This window comes from Apiospora aurea (assembly GCF_038362705.1).
Source record: "Apiospora aurea strain CBS 24483 chromosome Unknown utg000007l_segment0_segment0, whole genome shotgun sequence".
NCBI lineage: Eukaryota > Fungi > Ascomycota > Sordariomycetes > Amphisphaeriales > Apiosporaceae > Apiospora > Apiospora aurea.
The window spans coordinates 2,335,389-2,353,048 of record NW_027117394.1 but is presented as its reverse complement, the minus strand read 5'-3'; the positions used below and the strand labels follow the sequence as shown (position 1 = coordinate 2,353,048).

The window sequence follows — 17,660 nt, the reverse complement described above, 5'->3', positions numbered from 1 at the left end:
GACCAAGCGCCACACACACGCCCGCAGTCCGTTTGCGCGCACAAACGACGACGGCCAGCTTTCCCCATCAGCTTGGTCAAAAGATGCGAAGATGCGAAGCTGGAGGTTAAACTTAAGGAGATGAGCCTGTGTGAAGGAAGCTGTCTGTCTTGGACTACACCACCCAGACAGTGTCCGTGTATTAGCGTCCCTTGCTACCCTGTAGCCCGTTTCTGCATATCTACCACACACACACACACAAAACTAGCCGCCCCCATTGAACCCTAGAAGCCGCATCTGCACTAACACACCAGACCCCTTTTATTGGCCGGCCGTACGGAGTAGTTGCAGTCTCAGCACCCCCAGGACCGACCTTGGAGAAACAGCAGCAGGAAGAAAGAAAAAAGAAGAATAAAACAGAAAAAGCCCCAATCCAACCAACCCCCCGGCATCTGATCCGTCCGCTCCACTGGAAGATCCAGACCCAAACCCTTGGGAAACCTGTAGCCCTCTTACACAGGTACATGCACCATATCACACCACAAAACCGACCCCTCATCTCACCCCTCACCCCCTCATCGTGCTGCAAGACAACAACAACAGCCCAGGGGGTGGTTCGGAGAAAAAAAAAAACAGACCAAGAATACCCTAACCCAAGAAAGAATTATGGAATGTGCCCCCCCTCCAGAAAGACTGACGGACGGATACATTGGGCCTGCCGGGGGCATGGCGCTACTGCCTTAAGTGCCGTCCAATAGTCGTGAAAACGTCCCGCAAATAGTAACCATGTAGTCTTGCATCCGTCTCTGCAGGGGAAAGAGCATCCATCGATTACATGCATCTTGCCTGCTTGCTCGTTATGGCGGGAGCTTGCCAGGGCTAGGGAGAATACAGGGAGAGAGACTGAGACTGAGACGACCCTCCCTAGTTGGACTTGTCTAAGATGCCAGAAATGATGTAATCATGATGATAGCTACTGCTTTTGGAATGAGGGAGAGACAAGACAACACTGGTTTCTGCTCAGAAAGGACAGAGGGTACTCTCATTTTTTCTATTTGTTGGACAATAAATACGTACACAGCCGGATCTCTGCCCCTGACAGAACCTCAGAATCTCATAACTCTCACACATGCCGATTATCGTAAGGATGCATCACACAACATAAACAACTGCAACTCCCCAAGAGTCATAAAACAGCCCTGCCAGCACAAATGCAACCATGTCTATCCCTTCATCCGATACCGAACAACTTCCCGCGACTGCTTTTTCTGGTATCTCCCCAATCCACGAAAACTAGAAATGTCGAAATGTCGGACGCGAGCCTGAACCGCAAAGAAAATGCAACCGTTCCGTCTATTTGCACAACCCAACCCAAAACCAAAAAGAAAGAAAGAAAGCAACACAGAAAGAGCTCAAGCAACTTGCCCCCAATATCGCCATGACAAAAATCTCGCCTTGAAAAGGGCCGACTGCGAGCCGAAACTTGCTGCGCAGAGCAGCAACAAAACAGGGTCAGCGCAATGCGACCAGGTATCAGTCACAACGCCGAGCATATGATCGATGAACACCCGAGACGCCTGGCAATTTACTCGTCGTCACGCTTCTCGGCCTTGCGAATCCTCTCGCTCCACTTTCTCTTGCCAACGCGGGTCTCATAGTGAGGCGCAACGGTTTTGACGTCTTGCATGACCGTCTCGATAGCGGTACGCGTCTTGTTGCGATAGCAGTCCACTGCATCCAAGTCAGCCTGGGCCGTTTCCAAGACGTTGGCGGGTGGGTTAGATTTGCTTACAGGCCCTTTGCAGGAAAATGGTTCTGCCCGAGAAAACACGGCTTTGCAGCCAGGCCATACGGTAGCCGAGGTCGTTCAGTCGGACCTCCTTACCACGAGTGGTCTTGCGGGTCCGGGGAATAGCAACTTCACCGTCAGATCCATCAGACATGGGCACTTTCACCATGGAGCGGCCTCTGCCATTGTTGCCACGGGATCGGCCGGTGCGTCCTCCCTCAACCTCGACCTCGTCGTCGCTCAGATCCTCCTGGAAGAACTGGCTGCCAGTTGCACTCGGAGGAGGGCTCTGCATCTCGCGCGGAAAGTAGCTACGAGGGAACACCGACGAGCTCTTGCGGAAGGAGTCAGGGATCTCCTTGGTGTCGACACTCTCCAGCGTCACGCGAACGCGCAGGCGACAGCCACGTTTGTTGTCTTCGACCAGGATGAATTTACGCTTCTTAGCTTCCGGGATATTGGGGAAGAGACCCTCTGGGTTCTCGTCCTCGTCCCTGGTGTTGCGGGCAGCGATGGCCCCTCCGTGATGGGAAGCACCGCTGATGCCATCATGGATGGGAGGCATCGAGGATCCAGAAGCAGAGTTGCTGGGGTAGGGTTGAGAATAACCGTTAAAGACCTGGGCGGGTCGGACGTCATCCCCGGATCCAGAACCCGGTCCGGTAGGGGCCTGGTGGTGGTGGTGGTGGGCCTCGTCCATATATTCGCCGTCCCCTGTTCACACCACAGCGGATTAGCCAGGGACCAGAACCACAGCCGTGGAAATCGGCAGGGGGGAGGGGGGATAATAAGCAGTATGCAAGCGAGGAGGGGTTCAAATGCGACAACCAATCATTTCGGGGTCCATTGGGAATCCCGCCGCAAAAACGCAGTAGCAATACAAGGAGGTGTGTGCAGGCAGGAGTGGAAAGGGTGCCAAAAGGTAACAGGTATAAGGTATGTTGTTGTGTGTGCAGTGGGTGCGAAATAATGCAATGCCATGCAACTTTTGCCAGCAGACAAATGACGACTACTGGTTCGCCGCGACCCCTTACTAGGGACTAAACAGTGCAGCGAAACCAACTAGATAATGTACAGAGCAGATCCAGTTTCCTCCCAGTAAAAGACCCCCCATGCGCGCCTTGCGGTCATCTGCCGCTATATAACAAGAAAGTGACGAAGCAACCGGTCCAAAAGAATTCCAAACGCACAAAAAGGTATAGTGATGATGGAGGTATCATGTAATTGCACAGTAACGACAACAACGACGCATCAATCACATTTGGTGAAACATACCGACTTCATCTCCACCCTGACCGTTACCGTCCTGATGATGGTGGTGCATGCCCGGACCCATGCCGCTCATGCCAGGCTTCCCCATGGAGGAGCCATTACCGGGGCCCATGGAGCCAGGGGCCGGGATCCCTGCCGGACCACTGGGACCGGGCATGTGTTGTGGGTGAGGTGTCGAAACCGCCTTGCGATTGTTCATCTTCGCCATACGCCGCACGCGTCGGCTTCGCAGTCGCGGGTCCTGGTTGCTGTTGCGCCAGCTGTCGACCGCCCGCTGAATCAGGCCTCTCTTGCCGCGCAGGCAGGGGTTTAGTTGAGCGAGCGCCCAGCCCACCGTGTTGCACTCCGTCTCATACTGCAGCCGGTTGCCACGGTATTGATCCTTGGGACAGCATGCGCGGGGGTAAACGCAGTTCTCCGTCTTGAAGTCGCTGGCGAGCTCATCCGTGTTCACCGACTCCACATCGCACCGAATGGTGTACTCCATCTTGACGCGGTCGCGCGAATATTCAAACGCGATCCATTGAACGCCATTGTTGTCTTGCCTGACCACCAGAGGAGTCGTTGCCGGTATGGGACCCGGAGCCGCGTTGTTATTAACACCGGGCGTGGAACCTGTCGGCGTTGACAATGGAGGAGCGCCATTTTGGCTGTGCTGCGGTGTGCCCAATGGGCCGGATGAGGGGCGCTGTAATTGTGGTACTTGCGGTTCCATCTTGGTGTGGCGAGGGCTCCCCGTCATTCCCGATTGCGCATGCTGGTTCGCGTGCTGCGTCATTGGGTGCTGCGGCGCCTGGGACATCATCATGTTATTTTGCGATGCCATTGAAGGGTGAGGCTGCTGTGCATGTTGCTGGTATGGCGACGGGGCTGCCGGCTGGGGCATTGACGGATATTGCGACTGCTGCGTGCTGTAGTACATTGACTGCTGGTGCAGCTGCGACGGGGGCTGCGCGTACATGCTGCGGTGCTGATCGTGGCCAGACGGGGAAGCGACAGAAGCTGGCGAATTTGACTGCGGCGTATGATATGAGGACATCGGCGGGTAGGGTCTAGGCATCTGCGTTGCGGCCATCATTTCGGAAGTGTCTGTAGGTTCCAGTCAGTTCCCCATTGATTGTTAAACGCGTCAATTTCGACCGCGTCTGTGGCCGGGAAAAAAAGTTGCTCGACTCACCTGCGGATGTGTATCCGCTAGTCGCGCCTGGAGTGCTGTAGGGACTCGGGTGATGGTAGTAAGGCAGACCGTCCTGCGCGTGCTGCTGGGCACTCGGAGCCTGGGCCGTGGATTGGTAAGCCGGTTGGATCGAGTGCGTGGAAGAGTATGCGGACGGGTGTTGCTGCTGCGACTGCGGAGGGGGCGCCTGATGGTGTTGATGAACGATGCTCGAGGGTCGAGGATGCTGCAAGTGTTGGGGAGGCGCCGGACCCTGCGAGTGGTGGGGGTGATGCTGCATAGAGGAGACACCCATTAGTACGAACTTTGCTGCGTCAAAGCCAAACAGCGACAACCATGGGAAGTAAAGAAGTAAGTAGGACGCGTCGATGTTTTATTTTTTTTCCCTTGACACTGTCAAAGTCTGGGGAACCTTATTCTCATCCCCTGGCGACGAGGTTCAACGGGTGAGGCGTGTGTGGACGGGGGGGGTGCCAGTCACGGATTATATGACCAGGGCATTCATACAGTACAGTACCACTACCAGCTCCAGAAATAATAAGAGGCCAAGAGAGCAGAGGGAGAGAAAAAGCGGTACCAATGGATAAGCCCTGTCAGACACCTTCTCTCCTTGGAAAGAACAAGTGGATTAGGAATCGGAAGGAGAACCCGACAATCGAAGGTTTACCGACTGGGTAACTCCTTCCAAGTTTATTTGAGACGCGACAACAGCAATGTCCTCGAGCTCACCGGAAAAGGCAACAGACTGGGTCCGACAGGGGAGCATAGAAGAAAAAAAATTGGACAAGAGATTTTGGAGATCGGAGCGAGGGTGCTCGAAGGGTGACAATGAAAGGGGGGAGACAGGGCAGTGTCAACAGATATTTGAGAGGTATGGGTATGGTTAAGGTGAGAGGGCAAGGTATGGGTTGAGGGAGGTAAGGATGTAGATTACAGATGAGGCTAAGGCATGAGGTCGGATTTGTATGAAGGTACGTCCCAGAATCACTGATTCCAAAGATATAGCAGGGACGATATTACTGCTTTGCTTGGTACGGCGAATGGCCGTGCAATGCCTGTCACAGAAATATAAGGGCATGGGCATGGGCATGGGCCTGGGCGTAGGGGGGGGTGTGCCTCGTAGAGAGAGTTGCGGAGGACCTGCCCTCGCCGTCTCGCGGTGGAGCCGCAGGATGGAGGGAGGGGTGCGCTCATCAAAAGAGTACATGGACGAGGCGTGGGACAGCGCATGGAAGAAACGTGACAGGGGTGGCAAGGAGAAGATGCAAATTAGATGAAGTGACCAATGGGTACACGCTGGAGCGAGCCTGACGAAGGCTTGATTGCCCAATAGGGTATCTTAGACCCGGTGCTAGCCAGCGACCGGGGGGGGTGCAGGACGTGTTGCAGGGGAGCTTCTCGTTGGCGAACCAGCACCAAGTAAGGCGGTGTGGGACGAGGATCCGGCTCGAGATACTTGTCGAGCCAGTCCGCGGCCGCGTGATGGCCCAAGTACCCCGAAAAGTAGGTACGCCGAGTACAAAGCTTGACGCACTTTCAAGGTTGTTCGCGGGCGTACTGTACTGAGAGTTTTTTTCGAGGATAGCAGGCAAACAAACAACTTGGAAGCATGAATGCGCTCAACATAACTCTCAACTCAGAGGAAGCCTACACCACCGCCCATCATCATCGTCCGCTTCCATCACGCCCGAATCGAGGGCTGTGACAATCCAGGCCCAAGATTCGCGCCCGTTTTGCAGTTGAACCCAGTGCGAAACGTTGCGAGGCAATTCTTGCAAATCTGAATCAAGATGATGGGCGGTGGTGAAGGCCTTCCGCCAATGGAGCCCCACCCACGAGACCGACAGCTTCATCCACCAATCACTTGGTCTTCCGCCGTCGTCACATCTGCCAGCCCACGCGGTACTTGACTAGACGTACCCAAAGAGGGCGAGAGAGGAACAGCGCCAGGAGAAGAGGGAAAAAGACTCGAGGCCTTTTTTTTCCTTGGCCGCGGTGAAGGAACTTCTTCAGGGTCTAGCCTAGTGGATTCCAGCAGTCCCGTCACTGTCCGGACTCGCGCGCGCGTTCTGAGAAGAGGCAGTAACTGTCAAGATACAGCTCGTGACGTCTCTCTCTGGCTGTGCCCGTAACTGGCCCAGGACTTGGCTGTCATCGAACCTTTTCTCCGCACGCCCATCGCATCCATTGCCTGCCAATGGATGCATGGCAGCCGATCTACTGTACTGGCGGCATCTGTTTCGCACTTGCGCCGACAAAGTAACTCGCTCGCTCGATCCCATCAACTCTGATAGTTTCTCGGAGCCCTCAGCCATCGCATATTACAGTGTGGCTAGTGGTACTGCTGCAGCATGATTGCGAATCAAAGGATGCTGAGATGTCCTGCACTAAAAGGCCGTTCCACTTGGGGGGGCGCCTCGGACGTTGCAGGCACGTCAGCAGCATCCATCCATCTATCCCACTGCCACTGCGTGAAAGAGAGGGAGAGGGCGAGTGGTGAGTGGGGTGCCCATGGCCCAAATTTGCATCGCTGCTCTTGACCGTTCAACTCCGCTTGGCACGCTAAGGCAGCCCACACATGCCCTGTTCCAGCGCATGTATCCCCCGGTCTCTTGTGAAACAAGATCGGCCCCCTTGAATTCCCTTTTGACGAGTCCGCGCAAGGTCAGGCTTGCGACAAGGTAGCCAAACTTCTGGAAGCGATGGAAAAGATCGTTCCATGGCTGTTGTGATCCCAATGAAGTCCGGTCACTGTCGGCCTGCAAGGGCACCCCTTGACTTGCACAATTCTTTGCCGCACTTGAGGCTGAAATGTATGGTTAAGATGACGCGCGAGGCCACAACTTGGAGATAAGGCAACGTACAGACGGAAAGCATTGGGATAGAGAGGAAGTCATGACGCGAGAGTGCAGTAAGAATCAAAACGGTGTAGTACTTACAGGATCGTTTGTATGCTCGTCCTTCACATAAGGATGGGGGGTATGCCGGTGTTGCACCATCTTCATAAGCATTGCCTAACGTCGATTGGGTCGTGCGTAGGTAGGTAGGTGTTTGTTCGTGCCTGCCCGCAACCAAAACTTCGTCAGCACGAGATGCCATCATTCTTCATCAAGACAACGATGACCCATGGAGGCGAAAGTGCATTCTTCCCCACTGGCCTCATCTCGGGACAGCCGTTGCAGAAAAGACCAACGATGGCAGATGCAGGCGACAACTGAGCTCGGCCTGCCGGACCGCCCTAGATGCTAGTTGCCGTGCTTTCGACTACTGTCGCCAGGCTGACCTGACATCAACTTGTCACGCGCCTGTGCGCAGAGACGGACTAGCGACATAATGCTGATGCAATGCGCTTCTGATAGAGTTTAGCAAAAATATTCAGAACTTACTTTGACGCGAGTCTAGACTCTGGCGGGAGAGCTTAAATCAAGGACACTGCAAATCCTTGTCGGCGACACGGCGGGATGTGATTTTCGAAGGAACAATGTTCGATTCTCTGCCATCACGCATGTCAGTTTCGAGGTGCTTGTAATAATAGCAGGCTTCATCACGTCCAGGTGGGGACCCATCAACAGAGCGGGCTAGCGACACCCATCCATTCGTGTCTCAGCAAGTGAAAGCGATAAAAATAGACCCCTGCATATATCACAGGTCGCCAAGGAAAGAGGCAAGATGATCAGGCTCGGCGTAGTTGGCGGTAGGAATCCGCCATGGTGAATGAACGCCTGCCACTGAAGCGTCCTAACCGTATCACCTTGTGCTCTGGGGGCGGCCAGGCTTGAGTAGGCTATGGTTGCTGCAGATGGGTGTTGGTACTTTGAGGTTATAGAGAATGCGCTTACTTTATTGGAGATGTGAAAAAGAAGAAAGAATAAGCTCTCTTGCAGCCGGGTTCCCCTAGTTGGTATGGAAACGACCCGTTCCAAATGCAGCTATGTTTGCCTGAAGCGCTGCCGAGGAATTCTGCTGGATTCGAGAAAACAAACGTGCAAAGGTGAAATCAGCTTGCCGAGTCTTGGTTTGGGTACTTTGCTTCTTTCTTGGCAGTTTGGAAAGTCGAGCAGAGGGATCTGGGCTGTAGACGCGCTCAATGCCGTATGTTTCAGTCGTACACGAGTCTGATAGTCTGATAATCTACCAATCGCAGATTTATGCTTCCGGGGGGGTAGATAGACAGCGTGGGCCCTACACAGCTCGTTAGTACTTGCTTAGTGTGCGTGCTCGTTCGACAGCGCCAGGGTAATGGATGGGACGATCGCGCTCCAGGAAGCGCGGAATTTATTAGGACGAGATAGATGCATACTGGAGTTGAGCTAGGATGATGTAGTGAGAGCCAGAAGAATAGGTCCAGATGACGCGAGCTTGCAGGGCGTCATGCGGGTAGGGTGCCAGGGAACAGAAGACCTTGGGGGAAAGAATATGTATGTATGAAAGAGGTGCGGTGATGGAGAGGGGCCTCTTGGGAAGTTGACAAGGTCTGGTATATACATGTACTGATGGCAAAGTGCTGATTGAGAAAAAACAGCCCTCGAGCCCCTGCAGGCCACAGCATGCAGCAAATCCTGGTTTTTTATTAAGGGGAGGGATAGAACGGTCCCATCACAATGGTAAAGGCCGTGGCAACTTGCAAGGGTGGGTGTGCACACTATCCCGATGAGGATTTGGGATAAGATACCGGGTAAATGTTGTATCTCGGGTGGGTAGAGAATGTAGAGGTAACAGTGTCACCGCCACGACCTCGAAAGCCGTAAACCTGACAATATGAGATTCCAGATACAGCCACTCACGTAACGTCAACGCGACTATGGAAGACCCAGGAAATTCCTCCTTCGAAATCTAAGGGCCGAGCAGTGTTATATGTCTAGTTCGGCCGACAGAAGTGACCTGCTTTTCAAGCCGTTGATGCATGTATGTCTACATAAGTCGACGTATTTGGGGTGTTTGATTTCCCCGGCGAGATATGTGATCAGTACTTGGGTACATGGAACTGCGCAATTTCAAGCAGATCTGTTCGCGCCGGTGCTATTCTGGTTTTGTGCGACGACAAAGTGTCGATGAATTCCTGACTCAGCTAATGGCCAGGAAAGGTGTCACTTCAGGCCCTGACGTATCGCGGGGGAAGGAAGACGACAACGCCTACAGAGCAAATAAACTACACGGTAGTCGGGATTAGACCTCGTGGTGATTGGATCCGACCCGTGCTTTGTGATCCGGAATTTCTCAGATGGACAAGCAACTATCCGCGGTGTGGTAGCGCCAAATATCAGATATGGATGGGTGATGCTGAGGAGTACCTTTAGCCGCGGATCTGCTACAAAGCCTTCAAGTACCAGAACAGAGCCTACCCGAGTCGGACCATGTGGAACAAAACCGAAATAACGGCGTATATTGCGCGGCTTTTCACTCGATTGCAGTTTGATATACCACTAGCTCTGTCAAAAAGAAGAAAAAAAACCCACGTACGTCAGCAGTGACAAGTGGAGAGCAGTATGTGATGTAGTTTGTCAGGTCGCAAAGGTATGTGCAGAACCCATCTTGGTAAATACCCTCAGGGGTACGTTGACTCCACGGGAAGGCTGCAGGGATGGGCAGTTGAATTCGCCTTGACCCTTGCCAGGACGGCATGCCCACCAAGAACCGAGGCAACGTCGAAATTCAAACTGATATACAATTCGCTCTCAATAACAGCATGGTAGGTAGGTATCTATAGCTGGAAAAGGAAGGGATGAAAGGACAATGGCAGTAGAGGCTTCTTCCAGACCAACAAGATGGTCTCTGGGAGACTGATGTTGGCTACGCGGTACATTGGCTCTTCCATAGAGGCCTGTAGTTGGCCCTGCACTAATGGGGCTACCTAAGTTTTTTTCAAGTCCAACGCGCGTGGCTGGCGCGTGGACGGCACGCGCCTTGGTTTGATTTTGATCCAGTTTTCGGCGCAATTGAGACAGAAAAGAAAAGCAATACGTGCAGTGGCAGGGAAAAAGAAAGCACTGTAAGAGATTTCGAGGAGAACCGAGATCTCACCTTGGTGGGATGGCGCTGCGGGGGCGCAAGACAGGCGTTCGACCACAGTTTAAAGCTGCCCATCCATCCCATGGGCATCTTCGAGTCCCTTAAGCCCGAGTGGAATGCCAATACTCTAACACCAGAGGTCGCATGTCTTTCGGCGTTACTCTACAAGGGCCCATTGGCATCCAGGCCAGGTACTGAATTTCCCAGTGTCGGAAGACTTGAACAGCGCCCTCCTCTACGCCGTCCATCTAGAGACTTGGTACCCGAACTCTGGATACGCAATCGGACACAACAGGAATCTTGTGAAACCCAGGAAACATGAGGTGCGGTCTTGAAGTGACACATCGAGCAGGGTTTCGAGTTTAGCGAGAAAGGCATGTACATAGCTAGCGTTGACGACAACACCAGAATGATGCGCAAGCAATTTGGAGTAGACGCAGAGACCGGTGTGGCTTTTTGCCTGGACAAACCCTCACTCCACGAGGGATAGGCGGTCCGCTGGTTATTGGAAACGGTCTCGATACTTGCATCTGAGCTTTCACAACACTGCAGCCAGGCCCAGCATTCATGAGCCCCTTTAAACCACTTGCAGAGATGCTGTCATTCGTGGAGCATGGATGTTGGGTATGCAGAGCAGTTCAAGTACAGGCAAGTGGTTACAATGATTTGACGGGTTTCGTCAAGTTTTTTATCATTATGATTACTATGTTTATCAGACAATCCTGTCTTCCTGGTGCACGCTTTTCTTACGTGTTGAGCAGATCTGGCAAAAAGGTACTCGCGCTTGCTACATAACTTCCGAATCCACACACGGCCTTTGAGGTTCGAGGTCTGATATGTAAAAATCCACTCGAGGTGTTCGCGTCTGGAGCTGTAGCACTTGCAGTTCGAATTTGGGCGATCGGGTCTCTTTCCAAACGGCCATGACGACCAGGGTGATGGAGAGACATGGACCAGGGACCGTTGTCTCGACTTGGAACCCAACCAGACGGATTTGGGCGTGGTCCTGACCGGCAGGGGGAGAAGACTGCCAGACTGCCAAATTTGGAGGGCTGCCAGGGAAGTCCCACGAACAATCCCACGCACCGCGCACCACGCATCGCTTGCCCTGCCAGGGCGATTGACTGATGGTGCCCCCGGCTGTAGGCTAAGGTATGGCACGGGTTGTGCATGGCCTCCGTTGAAAAAGAGTGCAGGAACTACCCCAGGGACGCTTACATTTTTTACCTTGTAACCCCCCTTGATCCATGCCCCCTCACCCCTCGCACCTCGACTTCCTTGCCCAGCACGTTCAGCCATTGAGATGCTTTTCTGTAGAGGAATGGACTTCCAGGGTTGTTAGACTGAGAACCGTCCGGTCGGGAGACCATTCGTAACGCAACTAAGGGAAGAAGGAATGGCACGTACATGGTACATCAGATACGCGCATCAATTCAATACACCTTGGGAGTTGGGCCGGATGCCGATCGGGCGAATATCACAGTGCCTGACTAACTACCTCCTTCTACCACATGTGGTAGTATATTGCCTATTGATACACAAGAGAAATAGAGTATATTGCGCAATCAATCTGCGACAAATAGCAATTTTGATTTCGATCTATATCCACGAGCCATTAAGGTGGCAGGCAGGTAGGGTGCTATGACAGTATGTAGTGAAGTTGTTATACTGGTATTCGATATATCAGGCTGGCTCTATGCAATGAGGGAAAATTACTGTTTCGGGAGAGGGAGAACACATGAGCCCCTCCTCTCTCTCTACTTCCGTCAGTGTACCAGTAAACACCTTTACCATGACCATACTACTACACGCCTTCCAGGGAAACCACACTTGTCCGAAAAGGCACATGGAGAAAAGATGCACGTCGAGTGCGACTAGTTAAGAGGGCCAAGTAGTCCGTCAGAAGCCCTACCTAGAACAGTAAGCCGCCACCAGCAAAGAACCTAGGCAGGACAGGCCGTCCAAATTCAATCCATTTAGGTTTCTCGCCGTGGGCGGGGAACAAGACAAGACCGGTAGGTGCAAGGATTTCTAGCTGACAGGCATTGATAGTAAGGAACGGCAGTCCTACGTCGTCCAAACCAGCATCAACAACCCGGCGGTACCAGCGGAACGGATCGGTACCAAATGCTAGAGAACATGGACATCATTTACCTAGAACAAGGTATGCTGGTAGGGCAGAGATGCAACGGCGTCTGGCGGCCCAGGCCCTGCAGGTTTACGGTAGCAGTGCTAGGTGCTGATACGGCCATTGCAAGTTCAATGGACTGTCGCCAAAGAGAGAATATGACGTCTCTCTCAAACCCGGCATTTGCGCCATGTATCGAACAACGCGAATCGTCGTCATTCATTATATCGATGCTGGCCAAGCCGCGGCTATTCGGGAACAACCAGAGATGGTTTGGGCAGATTGAGGACAGAAAAAGCCACCTCGGTCGGCACCGGGTTGATCGTCTTCAACGCTTTCCATTGGTAAGCGCTAGGTAAATCAGGATTCACACTTGCGCATACACAGGTAGCGAAGTTGACAAGATACCAGACGTGTGTCGACCATGGACGAATAACCGAGTACAACGTGAAGAACGAAGAGGCAGCTGCACACACCGGTACTACTTGGACTGGACTGATCGCGTAGCCTGTCGTGAAAAGAGTAGCATTGTATCAGTTTCAAGATCAGCCCACCTGAGGACATCAAAAGATGCATCCGACACACCATGTACCTCAATGACTAAGTGGCACACAGGCAGAACATCATTGAAGGTGCCCACAGCACGAAAGCACGCGGGTACTTCTTTCCCCTACGGGACACAGAGAGAGCTTACGCTGCTGTGTAATCAGTCGTGCATGGTCCCTCCCACGCTATATACATTCCTTGAGAAACGCGAGATTCAGCACACGCGCTATCTCCGTGGACGAAATACGTTCTGTCGTATCACCATGGCTTTCCAGGCGACATGAGGCGAAAATGCATTGCTGTCACCACACCTTCCGCTACTACCCGTAAGGCTTGAGAGAATTTGTGGCGTACGCGTGGTGAATCAAGAATGTATGTGCGTACTGTATCTGCTACTCTGATTTTCCCCATCACTGCCGGACTGTTTGTGCCACCCGAGAACTCTGCTGCTCGTGGCTGAGACACTTGACTCTTCCTCTTCCATGGGCCATCGTCGTGGCTCTCCTACACCGTTTGTCAAAAGAAAAAAGCGCGCACTAATACCCACCGGCGCGGTTGTTGTTGAGTAGGCTGGACTCCATCTTTCCTTTTTCGCCCCTGCTGCTTCGGTTGGAGGGAGACCCGTTCTGCGAGGGACTTAGGCGAAGATGTGCCGGAATCCACAATCGCCGCCTGTTAGTTCTTGAACAAGACCGGCTCCGGGATGATTCGTATTCGAGAATGAGAGGAGAGCGAGTGGGAAAACCCAAAACGCCTTTCCATTGTCGGACTAGAGCTCTCGAACTACTGAGCGAGTAAGGCGGCGACTATGGCGGGCCCATACTGCTTGGTTAAATTAAATTAGAATATGCAAGAACGGAAATGGACGCCTCCGCCCGGCGGTCTATCAAGCCAGATGCTTATTACTAATACATTGTGAATGGGCACTGGACTCTCCCGCAAAAACTCAATTCGGATCAGAGACAACATGCCATGTACATGTAAGCCAGCTGCAGCAGGTAACCAAAGCGGCTTGCGTGTGCGGCGTGGATGAACGTCGATCAGACCGCCTATGTTTCCCATCCCGTCACTGACGTATTAGTAGCGCTCAGTAGATTATACCCGCTGTACAATGGAGGCGAGCGGGTAGCCAAATGCTTGGGCAATGGCTGCCATCGAAATTGTTCCGATTGATCCTCATAGCCACCTTCTCCATTAGGCCTGGCCTTGGACAGCTAGTGCACTGCATCTTCACCCAGTTCCAAGGAAACGCCAACGTGCAGCTCAAGCTGCATACGCCATACTCTTCTGCACGTACGTACATACGATACCATACATGCAGCAACTCTCCCACAGATTCTGGTGGATGGTAGGGCCTAATTAAGAGACTAGCAAAAGTCGTTGGTGGTGTTATGCCAGGCCACGCTAACAAGCTACGCGAACGAGCGCGAGGGACAGAACAGGACAGGGCGGACCGGCGTGCTGTCTGCGTGCGTGCCATTGTTCGTTTTGGGGCAAGATCTGAGGTCTGTTTAATGAAACGGATGCTATTAATATCAAAATCCGAGCCGGGCTTTCTTCAGCCCACTGCTGCTAATCGACTTCTGGCCTACCTTCGACTGCAAACGATATTGGAAAGCAACGGCCGATCCATCATCCGCCCTTTCCACCCCCTCCCTACCTTACATGCCTTACCTTTACCTTGGCTGTATGTGGTGTGGGTGCGCGGTAAGCTACTTGTACATACGCCCCCTTCTGCCTGGCGCGCGGTGATAGGGTCGGGGAAGGCCCGAAAAGCCATATGGGTTTGCTTCTTGCACCGTGGGATGAGTGCATGTATTGTACATGCTGCTAATGCGCGAACGGGCAAAGCCATCCCACGCTCGATTCGTAATAATAAGAGGAGAGCTTGAAACATGGCTACTGCTTCCTAGTCTACACCGTGACGACCAGAGCGGGCGGATTGCCGACACAGGCTCCGAATACTGGCTAGCTCCTCTGGATTGACTGCGGATGTGCGAGGGTGGAAAGTAATGTTACATTGAGATGATGATACGGATAGACTATCGAGCATATAAGCCAATCCTGGCCCGGTAGATAGATAGATATATGGCGAAGTATCTACCTGTTGCAGCCGACGTTGTCTGTAGTGACGAAACAAGAAGCAATGTCCAATGTCTGTTCATCATTCTTGTCGTTTACCAATGATAATACCGTAGTATCTGGGGAAGTGCAAGGTCCAGGCATCCTGGAGGCGGCCGTTGAACTTCTCCAGGGATACGGGACCCAGCTAACTTCTTCATCCCCTTGCTTAGAGGAGAACGACGTTGACAACTCGGAAAATTACTACTGTAGCAGACCTTCCTGCCCCCCCTCTGGAGTTGGCTTTGGGCAAGATCAAAGGCTGCCGAGGCCCCTCTCCCCTGAAAGTGCCCCTGCGTGTAGCTTGCTACCCAAGTAGCATCCACGATCCATTCCAGATGAATCACGACCACCATGCTGCTGAAAGGTCACCAAGTTTTCCAGATCACAGATCCCTCACCCCCCGTTCGGGACTTGCAATATCCCGGCTCTCGTGCACCAACATCCACTGTACATGTACCAAGGTAGGTGCATTGCATGCGTGCATATTATGTAGGTACGTACATGGCCTCGTACATGCGATATGAGCCAGTCCATTGGGGGAGGGAGAAGAGTCTGCGTAAACGACATTGCAAATCTCCGCCCATTTCGCAATACCGGCCGAAGCGTCAGTAATTGAATCAAGACTAGCGGCGAGAGAGACAGAGAGAGAAAGAGAGTAAACACCACACTGATCTGGTGGTGGCAGGAAAATAGGATCGAATGACATCTGTTTCGATCTCCACTTGGTGTACATTTCCCACGATTAAGATCCATCTTCCATGCTTGTACGTGTAGGGACAAGGCAAGCAAGGAAGGCGAGGGCAAGGTCAACCTCCATCCAGTCCCCCCTTCAATACATTGTCTTCGCGAAGCTGGCTGCCATCCCAACTTGCCACCCTTGCAACGTGGCCGGGGAGGTGTGGCCAGAAGAAAGACGTGGTGGGTGTGCGAGAGCAACGGTGGTTGGCGCTATCTTGCCATGCATGGGCAACGTGAGAGCAGGGTACTGGGTAGGCCGTTGCCCGTCATTGGCGGCTTGGCCGCCTTCCCCATCCATCCTTGAACGGCAGGTACTGGCTGCATTGAGGATTATAGAGGTTGACGTGACGATGGTTGGTGATGGGCTTGCGACTAAACATGGACACGTAGGTAGGTATACACGAGGGTCAACTAGGAAATGATAGTCAACTTCCAATGCCACTTTTGAGGCCTTTTTCTGGCAGAATAGGTCATCTGCAGCTCGAAATCTACTGCAGTGGAAGAAACGGGTTCGGACTAAGAGTTAGATGATGCTACGATATCGAGCGATGCTGGATGGATACCGTCCTAGCAAGTGGAAGACTGCCCCATGGGCCAGCGCAATAATTCCAGAAATAAGCTTCCAAATCCCAGCAGTTGCAGGGCAGGCTTCGACGGTAGTAAGAAGGGGCTAGCAGCAACAAACGGTCCATTGCACTCGATACCTCTGTCTGGACTCGCTGCAAGAGATTAGACCCCAACGAATGGTGCCATGCTCATCCCGTCGTCCCTGGTCTAGTCGCCGGCAAAACCACGTTCAGGAGTCCACAATCCACTTCACCATTTCGACTATTTGCTAGTCGAGTCGGCGACGCCAACTTTGAGCGGTACTTCTTCTCGTCTGTCATAGCTAGCGCGCTGTCAAGTCCCTCATCTAGGCTGGTCGAAACAGGCATGAGACCCGTTAGTGTGTAGGCATATGCAGAGGAAGGACAACGGCTTCAGCGGTAGCCATCCCGGTGATAGACACGTTGAATTCCTCGACTGGGAAAGAAGAAGAAAAAGCCTCAAGGCGTGCGAGAGATAATAGGTACTGCGCATGTAGTTTGTCAAAGAGCACCGCGCCCCAGCCTCCACACGTAGGTGGTAGCTACCACCGGTCGGGCTCGGGCAATCGACGTCTCCAGACCGCGGGAATAGCGAGGCGGCGGGTCTCTCGCTGGCGGACTTCCGTTGCATTCATTGCATGGCATGCCTACAAGGACCCTTAACAAGAGACAGCAACTGCCTGGTGAGGTTACATTCCGCACCTGTTCAAGACAGTAACTCCTACTAGTGGGTTTCATGTTGCGCGACCAGGTCGTCCTCTATCTGGCTGGCTGGACATCCTACGGGATCCAGCGCCATGGCCCGGCAGTTCTCATCACAAGAATCGGCCTCGAATCGTAAAATGGCAGTGCTATGTTGGTCATCACAGACAATCAAAGTTCCAGGCAAATGGAGACGTGCCGATAAGACGTCCTCGACTCGAGAGTTTGTTTCAAGCGGGAGCGGTCGCTCCTTCTGTTTCCGAACACCAACCGCGCTTTCTCCTCTACTGTACATTCCTCCCAGGCAGCATCCCATGTTGAAGATCTGACGCCGGGGGCACATGGACAGACCCGGCTCAGGTAGCAGAAGATTTCCTATAGACAAGGAGATCTATATGTCAGTTTCCCATTGTTCAGTCCCGTCCATCCGTCCTCGGGATTTGAGGGGGCCATATCGCTGCTGGCTTGCTACAGTAGGTAGCCCAAACCCCTTGCAGCTTTTCCCACAGATTTACAGTGCAATGTCACCAGGCATTGGCCAGATATTGGCAAACATTCTACGACCTGGCCCGAGGAAAAAGGAATGATACTGATGCCAACGACATGCTT

At 52.9% G+C, this 17,660-nt stretch overlaps 1 protein-coding gene across 1 annotated transcript; it reads right to left on the bottom strand.

Moving 5' to 3' along the window:
* Positions 1–1,564: 1,564 nt before the first annotated feature.
* PG986_010972 (uncharacterized protein) lies at positions 1,565–4,512 on the bottom strand (the record flags this gene model as incomplete). Its single annotated transcript, XM_066847194.1, has 4 exons — positions 1,565–1,710; positions 1,772–2,482; positions 3,044–4,129; positions 4,218–4,512. 4 exons carry the CDS (start codon positions 4,510–4,512, stop codon positions 1,565–1,567), a joined length of 2,238 nt encoding a protein of 745 aa, XP_066696685.1.
* Between the last annotated feature and the right edge of the window lie 13,148 nt (positions 4,513–17,660).